The following is a 16,222-nucleotide window of genomic DNA, read 5'->3' on the forward strand; positions in this document are numbered from 1 at the left end:
TGCGTGCAGGTAAGTACGTGTCTCTGGTACGTGCGGGCCACGTGTGTTCTCCGCATGCTATCCGTGATAACATACGGAGAACAGGTTATCTACATACTCACGTGGTCCTTTCTGCTGTCCGTGGTGCTGATCTTCGGTCTCCAGCCCTCCCGTCTCCCCGCTGCTGCTGCTTCCGGCCGCAGTGAAGTGAATATTAAATGAGAATAATGAGCGACGGTCGGCAGCAAGTGACAGCAGCGGCAGCGACAGGAGGGCAGGAGAAGGTGAGTTAAGGTTTTTTTTTTTTTCTCTGACACGTGTGTTTTCTCCGGCGCGTATCACACGGGACCGCATCCACACTACACGCGTGTGGTACGGGTGCGGGCCGTGTGACACCCGTGCTGCCGGAAAAAACACTGTCATGTCAGCGTGTAGAAAAACGCACACACGTACAAACGCACACGGACACACGTTCCGTGTGGTTTTACGTGTGTGTGCCTGCTACAATAGGGTAGCATTGCTGAACGTGTCTCCGTGCCGCCGGTACGTGCAAAAAGTGGCAAACACGTACCGGCGGGACGGATGTGTGTCGGAGGCCTTAGATGAACTGCCCAGTAATACTTTATGACATCTGGAACCGAAAAACCTCCTTGCAGTCTATGAGTGGTGAGAATTTGTTTAGAGATTCTATGATTCTTGTCGTTCCAAGTAAATCTTATTATGGCGTCCTGAAAAGATTTAAGCTCCCCAAGAGGAATTTTAACTGGGAGGGTCTCAAAATAATAAATTAATTTAGGTAGAAGAGTCATTTTTACAGATGCTATACGTCTCATTAATGAGATTGTAAGAGGTTTCAGTTTAGTCAGTAAGCCCTTTAGCATTACTTTACATTTATCAACAGTAAATCTCAATTTCCAAGTATCTGCTTATTCCAACATCTTATCTAGATCGTTTTATAATATTGTACTATCAAGGTTCGATTTTAATATGCTACATACATTTGGTGTCGTTAGCAAAGACTGACACTACTATCAATGCCCAGTCACCAAGTTTTGTATGGCTGTTTTTGTATGCTAAATATCTCATTTTTCTTAGATTTTCCTAAGCAGTAATGCATATCTATCTATATTCATACATTCATGGTTTTCATGGATTAGCAATTCAGAGTTCATGTGTAGTTATGCACCTATTCACCTTGCAGTTTGGTGAGTGCCGTCAGTCTTTTTGTCTACTTTACTATCAATCCCATCCACAAGGTCATTAATAAAGAGATTCAAAAGAATCGGTCATAGTAGAGATCCCTGCGGCACCCCCCTGCTAAATCTAGTTCAATTAGAGAATATACCAATTCTGACTACTCTTCGTTTACTATCTTTTAGCCAATTCCTTACTCATCTGCCTGTAGTTCCTCTTATCCCTTGCTTCTGGAGCTTCCGTATAAGGCTGTTATATCGTACATAATCAAATACCCTTGCAAAATCCAAACAAATCACATCAGCTGCATTACCAATATCCAGATTTGCACTTATCTCCTCATAGAACCCCAACATTTTGGTTAGACACGACTTATCTTTCATGAATCCATGCTGGTTGTCAGCTATCAAATTATTCTCTGCAATATATTGTTGCATCTTATCTCTTAAAATGCCCACAAAACTTTGCACACCACTGATGTCAGACTTACTGGACGGTAGACGCCTGGATCCACCCTCTTACCTTTCTTAAATATCGGTACCACGTCAGCCATTCTCCAATTCAGGTGCACCAACCCTGTTACAAGAGAGCCTAAAGAAGATGAGATGCCGCAGTCTGTGTCAATTACTGACCTCAATTTCCTCAATTTCCCTGGATGAATGCCATCAGGCCTGGGGGATTTCAGTCTTTCTTTATATCAGGTAGAGAATGATCCCTGGAACAGCCAGTTTCTTAGTGAACACGGATGAAAAGTACCAGATTAATATCTCAGCCTTTTCTTTGTCCTCTATAATTAACCTGTTATAATCTTTTAAGGGTCCTATATCATCCTTGTTTTCCTTTTGGCATTGATGTATTGTCAACATTTTTGGGATTTATTTTAATGTCTTTGGTGATTTGTGTTTCAGTAGATAATTTTGTGTTTCTCTTTTTAATATTATAAAAGCTTTTTTAAAAACTATTTTTGAACATTTTGGATTTAAATATGTAATTGCTTGATTGCAGATGCAATAAACGGCAATACTTCTATTTTACAGTATATTGTTAATTCTGCTGCAGTCCTTCTGTGGCTGAGCTTCATAGGACTACAAGATAGCATAGACAGGGACCTTCTTTAGGCCCCTTGCTGATATTCAGTACCTCATGATAATGCTTCGAGTTGGCCAAAGGGGTGACCACTTAGATGATGTCCAGCTAGCACCCACCATGTATGGAGCGGGCTCAGCTTCTGGGCTGGCTCTATAAACTATCTGCACCCAAATGACATTTTTATGTTACAGGGTCTTAAAGGGTTTATCTAGGAGTTTATATTCATAATTTAATCTTAACTAGACCATCAGATTACCCACAATTGGCAAAACAGCAAAATAAGGTGCATTAAAGTGGTTGTTTGTAGTGATGGGCGATCCCCCGATGAACGTTTTGTAAAGATCAAGATCGGGATTGAGATAACACGATCTTGCGTTCAAACACTGAACTCAGGCTTTACAGTAAAGGGATGGCGCGGGGGGGCTGTAAAATAAACAATATAGTTAATAATAAACATTGTAATTATACTTACAGGTCCCACAACGCGTCCTGCAGACTCTGTCTCCCAGCCGCTTCTGCTTACACGTCCGATAATTGCTGTGACCCCGTGCAACCACTACTACCTAAAGGACCTCCCATGACTTCATAGTCATGTGACAAGTCTGGTGCATAAGTTGTACAGACATTGGCTTACAGACTGGTCACATGGCTATGACGTCATCGAAGGTCCTGTTAACTGAACTTTCACTTTCACTGTTTGAGTGTTGCATCGCATCACCCGGCACGGCGCACACTCTCCCGACAGGAGCAGGTCAGCTGCATGTATTTCCTGTCCAGAGACCATCAGACCATGCAGGGTGATGCAATGCGAGACGCAAGTGGAATCATACCCTCACTGTTAGCCTGCTTCTCGCTTTGTACAGAGCGATGAAGCAGGGCTGACATGGCTCTCCCTGCTTCATTCTCTGTAGAGATGTTTGTCTGTACAGAGTGATGAAGCAGAGCTGACAATGCTCTACTTGTGGACTATGTCGGACTAAAGGGTACTTTACACGCTGCGACATCGCTAGCGATTGCTAGCGATGTTGAGCGTGACAGCACCCTCCCCCGTCCCTCGTGCGACATTTGGTGCTCGCTGCCTTAGCGAACATTATCGCTGCGGCAGCGTCACACACACATACCTGGTCAGCGACGTCGCTGTGACCGCCGAACAATCCCTCCCTCAAGGGGAGACGCGTTCGGCGTCACAGCGACGTCACTGCGGCGTCACTAAGTGGCCGGCCAATAGAAGCGGAGGGGCGGAGATGAGCGGGACGTAACATCCCGCCCACCTCCTTCCTTCCGCATTGCCGGTGGACGCAGGTAAGGAGATATTTGTTGCTCCCGCGGTGTCACACATAGCGATGTGTGCTGCCGCAGGAACGACGAACAACATCATACCGGTGGCTGCAGCGATATTAAGGAAATGAGCGGCGTGTCAACGATCACCGTTTTGGAACGATTTTGCGATCGTTGATCGTCGCTCATTAGTGTTACATGCTGCGATGTCGCTACCGACGCTAGATGTGTGTCACTAACGACATGACCACGACGATATATCGATAGCGATGTCGCAGCGTGTAAAGTACCACTAAGAATTTTTTTATAATAAAGATAAAGTCTCTACATTTTTTTTGTTTTATTTCCAATAAAAAAAAAAATCTATGTGTTTTTTTTTTTTACTGTTTGTTAGAAATACATGGTATCCATGTCTAATTTGGCGTGACACCAGGAATTTCGGGCTTAGTACCATCTGAGAATACAAAGTTGGTATTAACCCCTTGATTACCCAGCATGCCACCTCCATCAGGGCTGCTGGACGAGCCAGGTAAAGCTCCTGGAAATGGCACTAAGAAACAATGCGCCATTTCCACGGGCGGCTGCGGGCTGCCGAGAATCCCAGCCTCCAGCTGCCTAGTTTTACCTGACTGGTGATCAAAATACGGCGGGAGCCCACTCATTTTTTTTAAATTTTTTTTAAATAATGTTTTTTAATAGTGTGTCTTTTTTTTACAGCCCCTGGACCTGAACTGTAACACGAGCTTCCCAGGAAAGCTTGTGTTCGGGATTGTGTACACGATCACTATGTGTTCGGTTCGAACCCCAAACTTTACAGTTCGGGGTCACCCATCACTAGTTGTTTGGCCTTAGGCTACAAGACTGCAGACTTGTGAATCTTGATATCGAACACACTGCACACTAAAGACTCTCCAGTGTCTGCGCAGCAAGCGGCATACACGTGACCGAAAGTTTGGGATTTGCATACATGCGTTCACGTGCCAACCAGATGGGAGTGTATTGCGCAAGGTCGAATAAAGTTTAGTCAGAGTGTAGCCAGAATATTGTACACTTGTGGACACATGACCCCTGGCACTGAAGAGACCTCACAGTGCGCAGTGAGCGTCTTGTGAGGATTCACAAGTCTGCAGTCATATTCATGGTGTCTCCTAAGGATTTGGAAAATTTCAGGCAGCAAGGTCCATTATTCTAATCTTTGAAATGAAACAGAAACCTCACAGAAATGAACTAATTTGAATATAAACTAACATTATAGATTTGTTGGGGGATATTGGAGCCTCCGTGTCATGCCTTCAGAGCTGAAATCCCATCCTAGTTGGGTTTCTACACAGTCAAGGAAAACAAATTTTGGTTTCCCCTGTTTGTCCTTATCTGTGGGTTCAACCACTCCTCTCCCGGCCCTTCCTTAGGGTGAGGGACAGGGGGTATTAGATCAGGGCTGTACAGGAACAGGGCACAGAAGGTGGCCCTGACATTGTCACCATTAGGTGTATCTCTGGGATAAGAGATAGCTAGTGCCCTACTAGCCTGAAGCCAGTTTAGGAGCCCCAGTCCCCGTTTATTCCATCGCAGTTGCACCCTGTGATAACACATTTAAGAGAGAAACAATATATTATGTATGTTAGTGGTTCCCTGGGGGAAACTTTTCTCCTTGAGGAGACTGACAAACCAATCTGGCTGCCAGTGAGGAGTCTTATAGCTGCAATGCTCCTCTGGGAAATATTCAAATGTTCAAATATTTCAATTGACCGACGCTACACCGATGATACGATTACGACGATTTTGCGCTTGTTAATCGTATCAAAAAGGCTTTACACACTACGATATCGCGTGCGACACCGGATGTGCGTCACTTTCAATTTGACCCCACCGACATCGGACCTGCGACGTTGTAGTGTGCAAAGTGCCCCTAAAAGTCAAAAGTGACCCTTTAATGAGCCTTTTCATATGACTTAGGATTTATGCCAGATCAGAACCTCAATTTGCAGACACTGTTTCAGGGTGATTGCCCCTCGTCAGTGCAAAGTATGAGATCTGATCTGGCTGTATGAGAAGCTGTAGTGGGGTCTAAAGGGAAAACTCTCCTTGCGAAGACTGACAAACCAATCTGGCTGCCAGTGAGGAGTCGTTCCCTGTAAGTCTTCAATATTAATTTCTTTATTCATTTTGACCCTATCTTGTGAATAGCTTATCAAGTTTTCAGTCCTGGACAACTCCTTTAAATAAAATGTATAGACCTCAACTGGTATCACTTTAAGGATAATGCCTTCATTAAGAAATTATTATTTTCTGTAACTAGAAATGAATAACTGTTATAATTACACTTCTTACCTAATCTGGCTTTATTGTGAACTTTTTTCCTTTAGTTCCTGAACATTTTACAGCATACAATTTACACTTTCACTGGTCGGCCTTGTGGGTAAAACAACACAAAAGCAGATTTACAATTATGGAACAGCATTTGGACAAGGATAATTATTTTCATTAAATAATCAAGTTGAACAATTGTAACACATAAAATCACACTTCCAGAAAATCACACCCAAGGTGTCATATTTACTAAGAAATGCTGAGATTTCCAAAATGTAAGCTTTGCAATTAAAGAACTTCAAACGGTATGTGTGAAAAGCTTTTTGCTATGTAATCTGACAGTATCATGATGTAGGGAGAGAGACCCTGATTCCAGAGATGTATCACATACTTTACTGTGTGCAGCAGTTGTGGTAGAGTCACAGTTTTCTCTGCTGCAGCTCTAGCAGAGCTCAGAATGCTGAGCCCTGTTTAACACACCACTGATTGGCAACTTTCTGTGTATGTGGACAGAAAGCTGGTAATCAGTGGGGGTGGGGCATTGTTGGCCCAGGAGGCAGAGACACTAAGGCTATGTGCGCACGTGTGCGTATTGCATGCAGTTACGCTGCGTTCTGCACTGCAATGTAACTGCATGCTTCCTGCGTCCCCAGCACAATCTATGAAGATTGTGCATGAGACATGCCCACGTGGCGTATTAGAAAGCAGGGATTCGGCTGCTGCCCGAAGCGTGCGTTCTAAGAAGTGACATGTCACTTCTTTCCTGCTCTTTGCATGCTGTCTATAGGGAGAGGCAGCATGCAGAGCGCACAAATTCTGCAGGCACCAGGCGCTTCAGAAGGGAGCTTTTCAGCTGCGCTCTGAAGCAGACCTTTTGTGTGCGGTGCAGAGCGCACACGTGCGCACATAGCCTTAGTCCTCTAATGATGATATCCTGTTGATAAAACACTGATTGTGTTGATACAGAAACTTCCTGACTAACAAGTGACACACCGCTAAAATCAGGGTTTCAGCACGTCAATTATGGTGCACTCAGGTTATATAGCAATAACCTGCTGAAAGATTATCTTTAAGGCTGGAGCCACACGAGCATATGGCATCTAATGCGAGTGCATCGGATGCGATATTCTAATGACCCTTGGCTCTGCTGCGAGTGAAAGCCGAGTATCATGTCACTGTGATCCGATCCTGCGATCGGATCACAGCTGCAGAGGAGAGGGAGAGATTAATTTCCCCATCTCCTCTATTGCCAGCTGATGAGATTATCTCACTGCACTCCGGTGTCATCTGAGTGCAGTGCGATGTTTCACTCGCACCTATAGACTTGTATGGGTGCAAGTGAATACGGATCAAATTACACCGCATGCTGCGACTGTTTTCTCAGTCTGATTAGGGTTGAGAAAATAATGATGGGAAAGGCCTCGTGGAGTAACATGGGTCCAGGTGCAATGCGATTTTTTTTTATCTCTTTCCACTCAGGCCGTTTTACTCACTATGTGTCCTAGCCATAAAATGCTCTCTGTTCTTTCAATACACTTTCCATAAATGAATATGAAAGGAGAATATAAGGAACTTTGTAATAAATATTTCAAAATTAGTAGACAAAAATCTTTGTCTATGTATGAGACACTGTTTCACTCTCATAGCCTGCACTGAATATTCTTTTAAAAGCGTTAAAATTTCATTCTGAGAGATAAGAGGGACTTTCAGCTCTCTAAGGTACCAGGTTACATACAGTCCATAGAAGTCTATGAAGCGGGGAGAAGAGAATATCTGCTGAATTGAAACAGTCGGTGAGATCCAGTATTTGCTCATAATGACCTCTACTTCTTCTGAGGTTGTGTTACAGATCGGGGAGCAGGACCTCCTCATGTCTCTGTGTACTATGGAAGAAATAATACCAGCTCGTCTATATCTGCAAGTTTTGGTAATCTGGTAAACAATGGGGAATATACCCTCCCTGCAGACCTAATGCCTTATTCATTAGCATCTGTAAATCTAAACCCTTGTAGTCAAAGCCCCCAGTGCCGCCCTTGGTTGTAGTCCACTTTACCTGCAATATTCATCATTGAATTATTTCCTATGGAGGTGTTGCTAGGGTCTTGATTTGCTGTACTGATGAGCTTGTGGATATAAGCCCATTATCTGTGATACCTTCTCACAGAACCACACAGCGCAACCATCTCATTATAAAATAATTTTCAGTGACACCGTTCTGCTGAGCTGGAGTTCTGGCATCTCATACAACAGAGAGCATTGCATTTCCCGTCATAAAATGTTACTGCGTTCCATTATAGAATTGTTAGTGCTGTTCTTTGGTTTCATTTATGTAGGACCTTGCTCACACCTTAGGGGTATTTTGCACGCTGCGACATCGCTACTGCGATATCGTTGGGATAAAATCGGAAGTTACGCACATCCGGCGCCAGTAACGACGTCGCAACGTGTAAAGCCTAGATGCGCCGATAAACGATTGCAAAAGCGTCGAAAATCGGTGATCTGTGTAGTGTCAGACATTTTCATAATGTCGCACCAATAGGAGATACGATGTTGTTCCTCGTTCCTGTGACAGCACACATCGCTGTGTGTGAAGCCGCAGGAGCGAGGAACATCTCCTTACCTGCCTCCACGGGGCTATGCAGAAGGAAGGAGGTGGGCGGGATGTTTACGTCCCGCTCAGCTCCGCCCCTCCGCTTCTATTGGCCGCCTGCCGTGTGACGTCGCTGTGACGCCGCACGACCCACCCCTTTAGGAAGGAGGCGGGTCACCGGCCAGAGCAACGTCGCAGGGCAGGTAAGTGCGTGTGAAGCTGCCGTAGCGATAATGTTAGCTACGCCAGCAATCACAAGATATCGCATGTGCGACGGGGGCGGGGACTATCGCGCTCGGCATCGCTAGCATCAGCTAGCGATCTTGCAGTGTGCAAAGTACCCCTTAGACATTGAGGCAGATTTCATTTTTTTACTTTGGTGTGCCGGATTATGTAACTGATCTAATTTTTACATTTTTGTCTCATGCACTGTTGGATTCTGAAAGGCTTCTTGTACCTCATGTCCTAAATGATGCCAGGTATACAGAACATGCAACAGGTGAAATAAATATTGACCATGTCACCAATTCACCAATTTTGTAAGTAAATATATTTATAAATGTTCTATTGACTATGAATTTCTCACCATATGTCAGTAACAACCCATCCAAGAACTCAAACCATAGATGGCCATAAATTTAGGGATGTGTAATATTAAGAAATGGCACAGGGAAATAGTATTGAACACATTTATAGAAATGTATTTAATGCTACATACAAAATGATTTGTTGATATGGAGAAACTAGTTGCATACATTGCTCAGGTGTGATTTTGAACCATTCTTCCATACAAACACTCTTCGAATTCTGAAGGTTCCCTTGGTGCCTTCTATTAACTCTGAGCTTTAGTTCCTCCCATAAATTTTCTATTGGACTCAGGTGGAGTGATCGGCTCAGCCATTTTTGCAGCTTTATTTTTTTTCTCTGAAACCAATTGAGAGTTTCCTTGGCTGTGTGTTTGGTATCATTGTCTTGCTGAAATGTCCACCCTTGTTTCATATTCATCATCCTGGTAGATGGCAGTAGATTTTTATTAAGAATGTCTCGGTACATTTGTCCATTAATTCTTCCTTCAATTATATGAAGTTTACCTGTGCCATATGCTGAAAAACAGTCCCACAACATGATGGTCCCACCTCCAAACGTCACTGTTGGTTTGGTGTTTTGGGCTGTTATGCAGGCCTTTTGGCCTCCAAACATGATGTGTATTATGGCATCCAAAGAGTTTAATTTTGGTCTCATCTGATCAGACTATATTCTCCCAAGGTATCAACCACTGAGGACTCTCTGTTCTTTTAAACAATTTTTTTATCTCTACTGGCTAACACGGTACAAAGATATATTTTACTTGTATATTCTCCCAGGATTTTACAGGTTGTTGAGCAATCTTTAAATCCGCTTGAATATAGTTCTTGTTTTGCAATGGAGTCTTGCGCTGATTCCAAGTCTTTCTGTAGCTCTCAAGAAGTGGTTCTTTGATTATTGTTTTCACTCCTCTGTCTGAAATCTTGTTGAGAGCACCTAGTCATGGCTGGTTTATGTTCTTTCAAGTTCTGTATTATGGCCCCAACAGTGCTCACTGGAAACCTCAAAAGTTTAGAAATGATTCTATAACCAATGTCAACACTATGTTTTGCAACAATAAGATTGTGAAGATCTGGAGACAGCTCACTGGTTTTACCCATCATGAGATGTTTCATTTGTGGCACTTTGGTAATGAGACACCTTTTTATAGGCCATCAGTTGAACCAGCTGATATTATTTTTCACAAAGTGGCAGGATTGCTTTGCGATTACTGATAGCTTTTTGCACCTTTCTTTCTTCATGTGATCAATACTTTTCTCCTGTGTCATTTCTCATAATTACACGGAACTTACTATGTGGACATCTATGGTTTGATTTGTTTGCCTGTCTGGATTTGATGGGTTGTTACTGACATCTGATGAAAAATGAATATCAATAGTAACTTTAGAAATATGTTTACTTAGAAAATTGGTGACATGTTCAATACTTATTTCACCCGCTATATCTCTATATATAAGTATTATCATTTAGGACATTTATACACTTTCAGAACTACCAGCTATCGGCAGCGTAGGGGTCCCTTTCTACACTGATGACCTTCAAAAGAGACCATACAAGCCTGCAGATCTCTCCATTTTGTTTGATGTATTTTTCATTTACAATGAAGTTAGCCCCATGAGCATTTGTCTTAGTAGTCTTAGTGGTGCCTCAAAGTGATCAAGAAATCCCCTTCTGCCAATACTTTGGGGTCTCAAGACATCTACACAGTGCACCTGCTCCTATTGTATTTGCCGCCTGTTTTCTCTGTATAAATGCCCAAAATGATTCTGGAAAATATGAGAGCAGCTACCAGACACAGAAAAGCATGAGTGGGGTCACACAGAAAAGCATGACTGGGGTCACACAGAAAAGCATGACTGGGGTCACACAGAAAAGCATGACTGGGGTCACACAGAATGGCATTGCAGGCCAATGTGGCCCTGGAGCCTGACGGAAATGCAAAAGAAGAAAAGGTATTTTATGTGCAAAGCTTGGAGTCAGGTGTATCAGCTTTCCCTTCCCGTAGTTGCATACTGTATATCTCAAGAATTTGACAGCATTTGCCTATCGATAAAGATTCAGATGTTGGGATTCCCATTGCCATCTAAAATAAAGAAATCTTAGTAGTATTTTCCCTAAATACCTCTATGGCTATGCAACTGCATCCCTAATGTACATGAACAGGCTGGAGATGCAATCACTATCTACAGTATGTAAAGAATGAAAAGTCTTACAATTTTTACATTGAGCATTAGGGGTCTGATTCATTATTGCACTTGTACCTGCATTTTGTCTAGTTTTTCCTGAAATATAGGCAAGTAAAGTTTGTGAAATACACTGTTACTTGATTGATAGCTTGATAGATTGAAGCTACAGAATATCTAATAGGTAGGTCGGGTTTTGCTATCTGCCTCCCTGTCCTTCCTCCATCCTCCTCCCCCTGTAGTAACAGAGAAAGGGGGAGGAAGGACAGGAAGGCAGACAGGGACAGGAAGAACTACCAAAACCTGAACCACCTATTACATATTCTGTAGCTGCTATCAATCAAATAACAGTGCATTTCACAAACTTTAGTTGCCTGTATTTCAGAAACTATTCATCCGATTTGACAAGTAAAGGTACAGTTAGGTCCAGAAATATTTGGACAGTGACACAATTTTCGCGAGTTGGGCTCTGCATATCACCACATTGGATTTGAAATGAAACCTCTACAACAGAATTCAAGTGCAGATTGTAACGTTTAATTTGAAGGTTTGAACAAAAATATCTGATAGAAATTGTAGGAATTGTACACATTTCTTTACAAACACTCCACATTTTAGGAGGTCAAAAGTAATTGGACAAATAAACCAAACCCAAACAAAATATTTTTATTTTCAATATTTTGTTGCGAATCCTTTGGAGGCAATCACTGCCTTAAGTCTGGAACCCATGGACATCACCAAACGCTGGGTTTCCTCCTTCTTAATGCTTTGCCAGGCCTTTACAGCCGCAGCCTTCAGGTCTTGCTTGTTTGTGGGTCTTTCCGTCTTAAGTCTGGATTTCAGCAAGTGAAATGCATGCTCAGTTGGGTTAAGATCTGGTGATTGACTTGGCCATTGCAGAATGTTCCACTTTTTTGCACTCATGAACTCCTGGGTAGCTTTGGCTGTATGCTTGGGGTCATTGTCCATCTGTACTATGAAGCGCCGTCCGATCAACTTTGCGGCATTTGGCTGAATCTGGGCTGAAAGTATATCCCGGTACACTTCAGAATTCATCCGGCTACTCTTGTCTGCTGTTATGTCATCAATAAACACAAGTGACCCAGTGCCATTGAAAGCCATGCATGCCCATGCCATCACGTTGCCTCCACCATGTTTTACAGAGGATGTGGTGTGCCTTGGATCATGTGCCGTTCCCTTTCTTCTCCAAACTTTTTTCTTCCCATCATTCTGGTACAGGTTGATCTTTGTCTCATCTGTCCATAGAATACTTTTCCAGAACTGAGCTGGCTTCATGAGGTATTTTTCAGCAAATTTAACTCTGGCCTGTCTATTTTTGGAATTGATGAATGGTTTGCATCTAGATGTGAACCCTTTGTATTTACTTTCATGGAGTCTTCTCTTTACTGTTGACTTAGAGACAGATACACCTACTTCACTGAGAGTGTTCTGGACTTCAGTTGATGTTGTGAACGGGTTCTTCTTCACCAAAGAAAGTATGCGGCGATCATCCACCACTGTTGTCATCCGTGGACGCCCAGGCCTTTTTGAGTTTCCAAGCTCACCAGTCAATTCCTTTTTTCTCAGATTGTACCCGACTGTTGATTTTGCTACTCCAAGCATGTCTGCTATCTCTCTGATGGATTTTTTCTTTTTTTTTCAGCCTCAGGATGTTCTGCTTCACCTCAATTGAGAGTTCCTTAGACCGCATGTTGTCTGGTCACAGCAACAGCTTCCAAATGCAAAACCACACACCTGTAATCAACCCCAGACATTTTAAGTACTTCATTGATTACAGGTTAACGAGGGAGACACCTTCAGAGTTAATTGCAGCCCTTAGAGTCCCTTGTCCAATTACTTTTGGTCCCTTGAAAAAGAGGAGGCTATGCATTACAGAGCTATGATTCCTAAACCCTTTCTCCGATTTGGATGTGAAAACTCTCATATTGCAGCTGGGAGTGTGCACTTTCAGCCCATATTATATATATAATTGTATTTCTGAACATGTTTTTGTAAACAGCTAAAATAACAAAACTTGTGTCACTGTCCAAATATTTCTGGACCTAACTGTATGTATAGAATCTGCATGATAGCGCCAGTATAACACTGGGTTTAGTATATAAAGGAAAATCCTGGTGGTTGGTCCTCTTTAAGCCTATTTTTGCTTTGCTCTAAATTCCTCATCTTTCATTTGACTCTTTTTAAAGGCCTAAGACACGCGGCGAGAAAAATGGTGCGATAAAAAAATCACATTCCACTTGGACGAATGTTACCCTATGTTCCCGCTCCCATGAGCGATTATTTTCTCAGCCCTAATCGGACCGAGAAAACAGTTGCAGCATGCTGCGAGTGGAACGCGATCCTGTTCCTCTCGAACCCATACAAGTGTATGGGGCGAGAGAAACATCGCACTGCTCTTGAGTTACACCGGTGTAACGCAAGAGCAGTGCGAGAATCGCAATTGCCGAATACTGACGAGAGAGGGAGATAAATCCCTCCCTCCGCCCCTCAGCGCCGGCCCGCAGGTTAATAGCGTTTTCTTTACAGGACAGATTTCCTTTATAAAAACCTGCAAATAGTGAATCAGGCCCTAGGCCTAATATTAGACTCCTATTTCCTCTCCTTTACATGGATGTTTACAGCAATAGACTGATTCAGATCCTATATATTTGTAAAGAAGATTTATTTGAGCTTGCTCTAATAAAGACAAAAGTCATTGTGAAGGAAAGGCAGGAAGGTGAGCCTTAGTGTGAATTCTGTGTTGTCTACTGTATATACAGTTGTGACCTTTTGTTGTAATTCTGTCTGTGATGATAATGGGACTCCTGAAAAGTCTTCTTTATAAAACAGGTAGTAGAATTCTATTATTAGGTTCAGTGGCTGTTATGAAAATTTGTGACTTTTTTTTCATAGAAATTGATATTAAAAATTAAAAAAACATTGTCAAAAATTAAAGCCATTATACATTTCACATAAAAACCTGACTTGAACAACAGGCCATATATTGATGACACGTTCCCTATAAATGCAGACTTCTTATAGTTCACTCATGACTTTTTGTGCCACATGGACACTGACTGTTTTTGTGTTAATATTATATCCACAGGGAACATGTGGAAAAACACACTGGCGAAGTAAAGAGCATCAGGCTAACATCAAACATACTGGTCAGATGGCATCAGAGTTCATGGACTCCGCTACAGAATGGAAGAACTCTTCATCCATCGTCTTGAGGAATACAAGTAGAGGAATGGACACCAAGCAGGAACTGAAACAGGAATGTACAAGATCCATCTGCCTTTTGGAGCAGAAAAGGAAGGTTGTCTCATCCAACATAGATGTCCCACAAGCAAGGTATGAAGAAAATGGGTGGATGCAATTGTATATTCTGCATAGTAAAGTGAATATCAATCTACAATGTCAGTGCACAAAGCGGGAGCTTCTGCTGTATTTCTACATGAAGTATTACATCCTCACATTAGAACCTTGCAATTCAGTATTAAAAACAAATATAAAATGTGCGCACAATTATTAGCCAATTTGGATTTTTAATGATTACAGAGTTGTCGGTCAATCCAAAGGGTTACATTTTGCGATGTATAAGACACACTTTTTTCCTAAAAATTTTTGGAGGAAAGCAGGGGTTGTGTCTCATAGTACGGATGTACCTGGCTTTATCTGTGAGGAGAAAAGGCAGCAGTGGAGGAGTGGATCACAGGACACAGGAGCATGGTCACAGGAGGCAGGAGCATGGTCACAGGACACAGGAGCATGGTCACAGGAGGCAGGAGCATGGTCACAGGAGGCAGGAGCATGGTCACAGGAGGCAGGAGCATGGTCACAGGAGGCAGGAGCATGATCACAGGAGGCAGGTGCATGGTCACAGGAGGCAGGAGCAGGCACTGGTGCAAACATGTGTGCCTGCTAATAAAGACTGCTTACCACGAGCATAATCCCGCTCTCTTCTCGGCACTGAAGCTGGTGCTGAGAGGTGGGCGTGATTATGGGAGTTAATAGCAGTGAATATTCATTCTCTTTAATAGCGGGTACACGTGATCATCATCATGAATTTTCACAGCTCCCCATGCTCATAATCCCAGGCATGGGGAGCAGTAAATATTCTGGCAGCTGACTCCAACATATAACTGGGTGCCCATAGCAGTGACATCATGTGCAGCACCACTTACAAGCTGAAATCACTTTTCCAGGTTTGTGGAAAAATGGTGAGTGTAATTGTTTATTTTTCTATGTGTGCATCATGATGGAGGACATATATAACAGGATAGTGGTCATATATACCAGGCTGAGAAATATATATGTATCATAGTATCATAGTTTTTAAGGTTGAAGGGAGACTCTAAGGCGGGCTTTGCACGCTGCGACATCAGTAACAATGTGTTACCGATGCTGCAGCGATAGTCCCGCCCCCGTCGCACGTGCAATATCTAGTGAAAGCTGCCGTAGCGATTATTATCGCTACAGCAGTTTCACACGCACATACCTGCCATGCGACGTCCCTCTGGCCGGCGACCCGCCTCCTTCCTAAGGGGGCGGGTCGTGCGGCGTCACAGCGTGTCACACGGCAGGCGGCCAATTGAAGTGGAGGGGCGGAGATGAGCAGGATGTAAACATCCCGCCCACCTCCGTCCTTCTCATTGCAGCCGGCGGCAGGTAAGGTGAAGTTCCTCGCTCTTGCGGCTTCATACACAGCGATGTGCGCTGCCGCAGGAGCGAGGAACAACATCGTATCTGTCGCTGCACCGGCATTATGGAAATGTCGGAGGCTGCAGCGATGATACGATAACGACGCTTTTGCGCTCGTTCATCGTATCAAAAAGGATTTGCACGTTGCGATATCGACTGCAACGCCGGATGTGCGTCACTTTCGATTTGACCCCACCGACATCGCACGTGCAATGTCGCAACGTGCAAAGCCGCCCTAAGTCCATCTAGTTCAACCCGTAGCCTAACATGTTGATCCAGAGGAAGGCAAAAAAAACCCCAATGTGTCAAA

At 43.2% G+C, this 16,222-nt stretch overlaps 1 protein-coding gene across 1 annotated transcript in view; it reads left to right on the forward strand.

Moving 5' to 3' along the window:
- The window catches only part of ZNF704 (zinc finger protein 704), a 118,488-nt gene that overhangs the window by 47,338 nt on the left and 54,928 nt on the right, over positions 1 to 16,222 (forward strand). Inside the window, exon 2 of the mRNA XM_075316293.1 lies at positions 14,315 to 14,562. Within this exon, the coding sequence (XP_075172408.1) occupies positions 14,315 to 14,562 (248 nt within the window). The remainder of the gene's footprint in view (positions 1 to 14,314; positions 14,563 to 16,222) is intronic.

Source organism: Anomaloglossus baeobatrachus, chromosome 6, assembly GCF_048569485.1.
Source record: "Anomaloglossus baeobatrachus isolate aAnoBae1 chromosome 6, aAnoBae1.hap1, whole genome shotgun sequence".
Lineage (NCBI taxonomy): Eukaryota > Metazoa > Chordata > Amphibia > Anura > Aromobatidae > Anomaloglossus > Anomaloglossus baeobatrachus.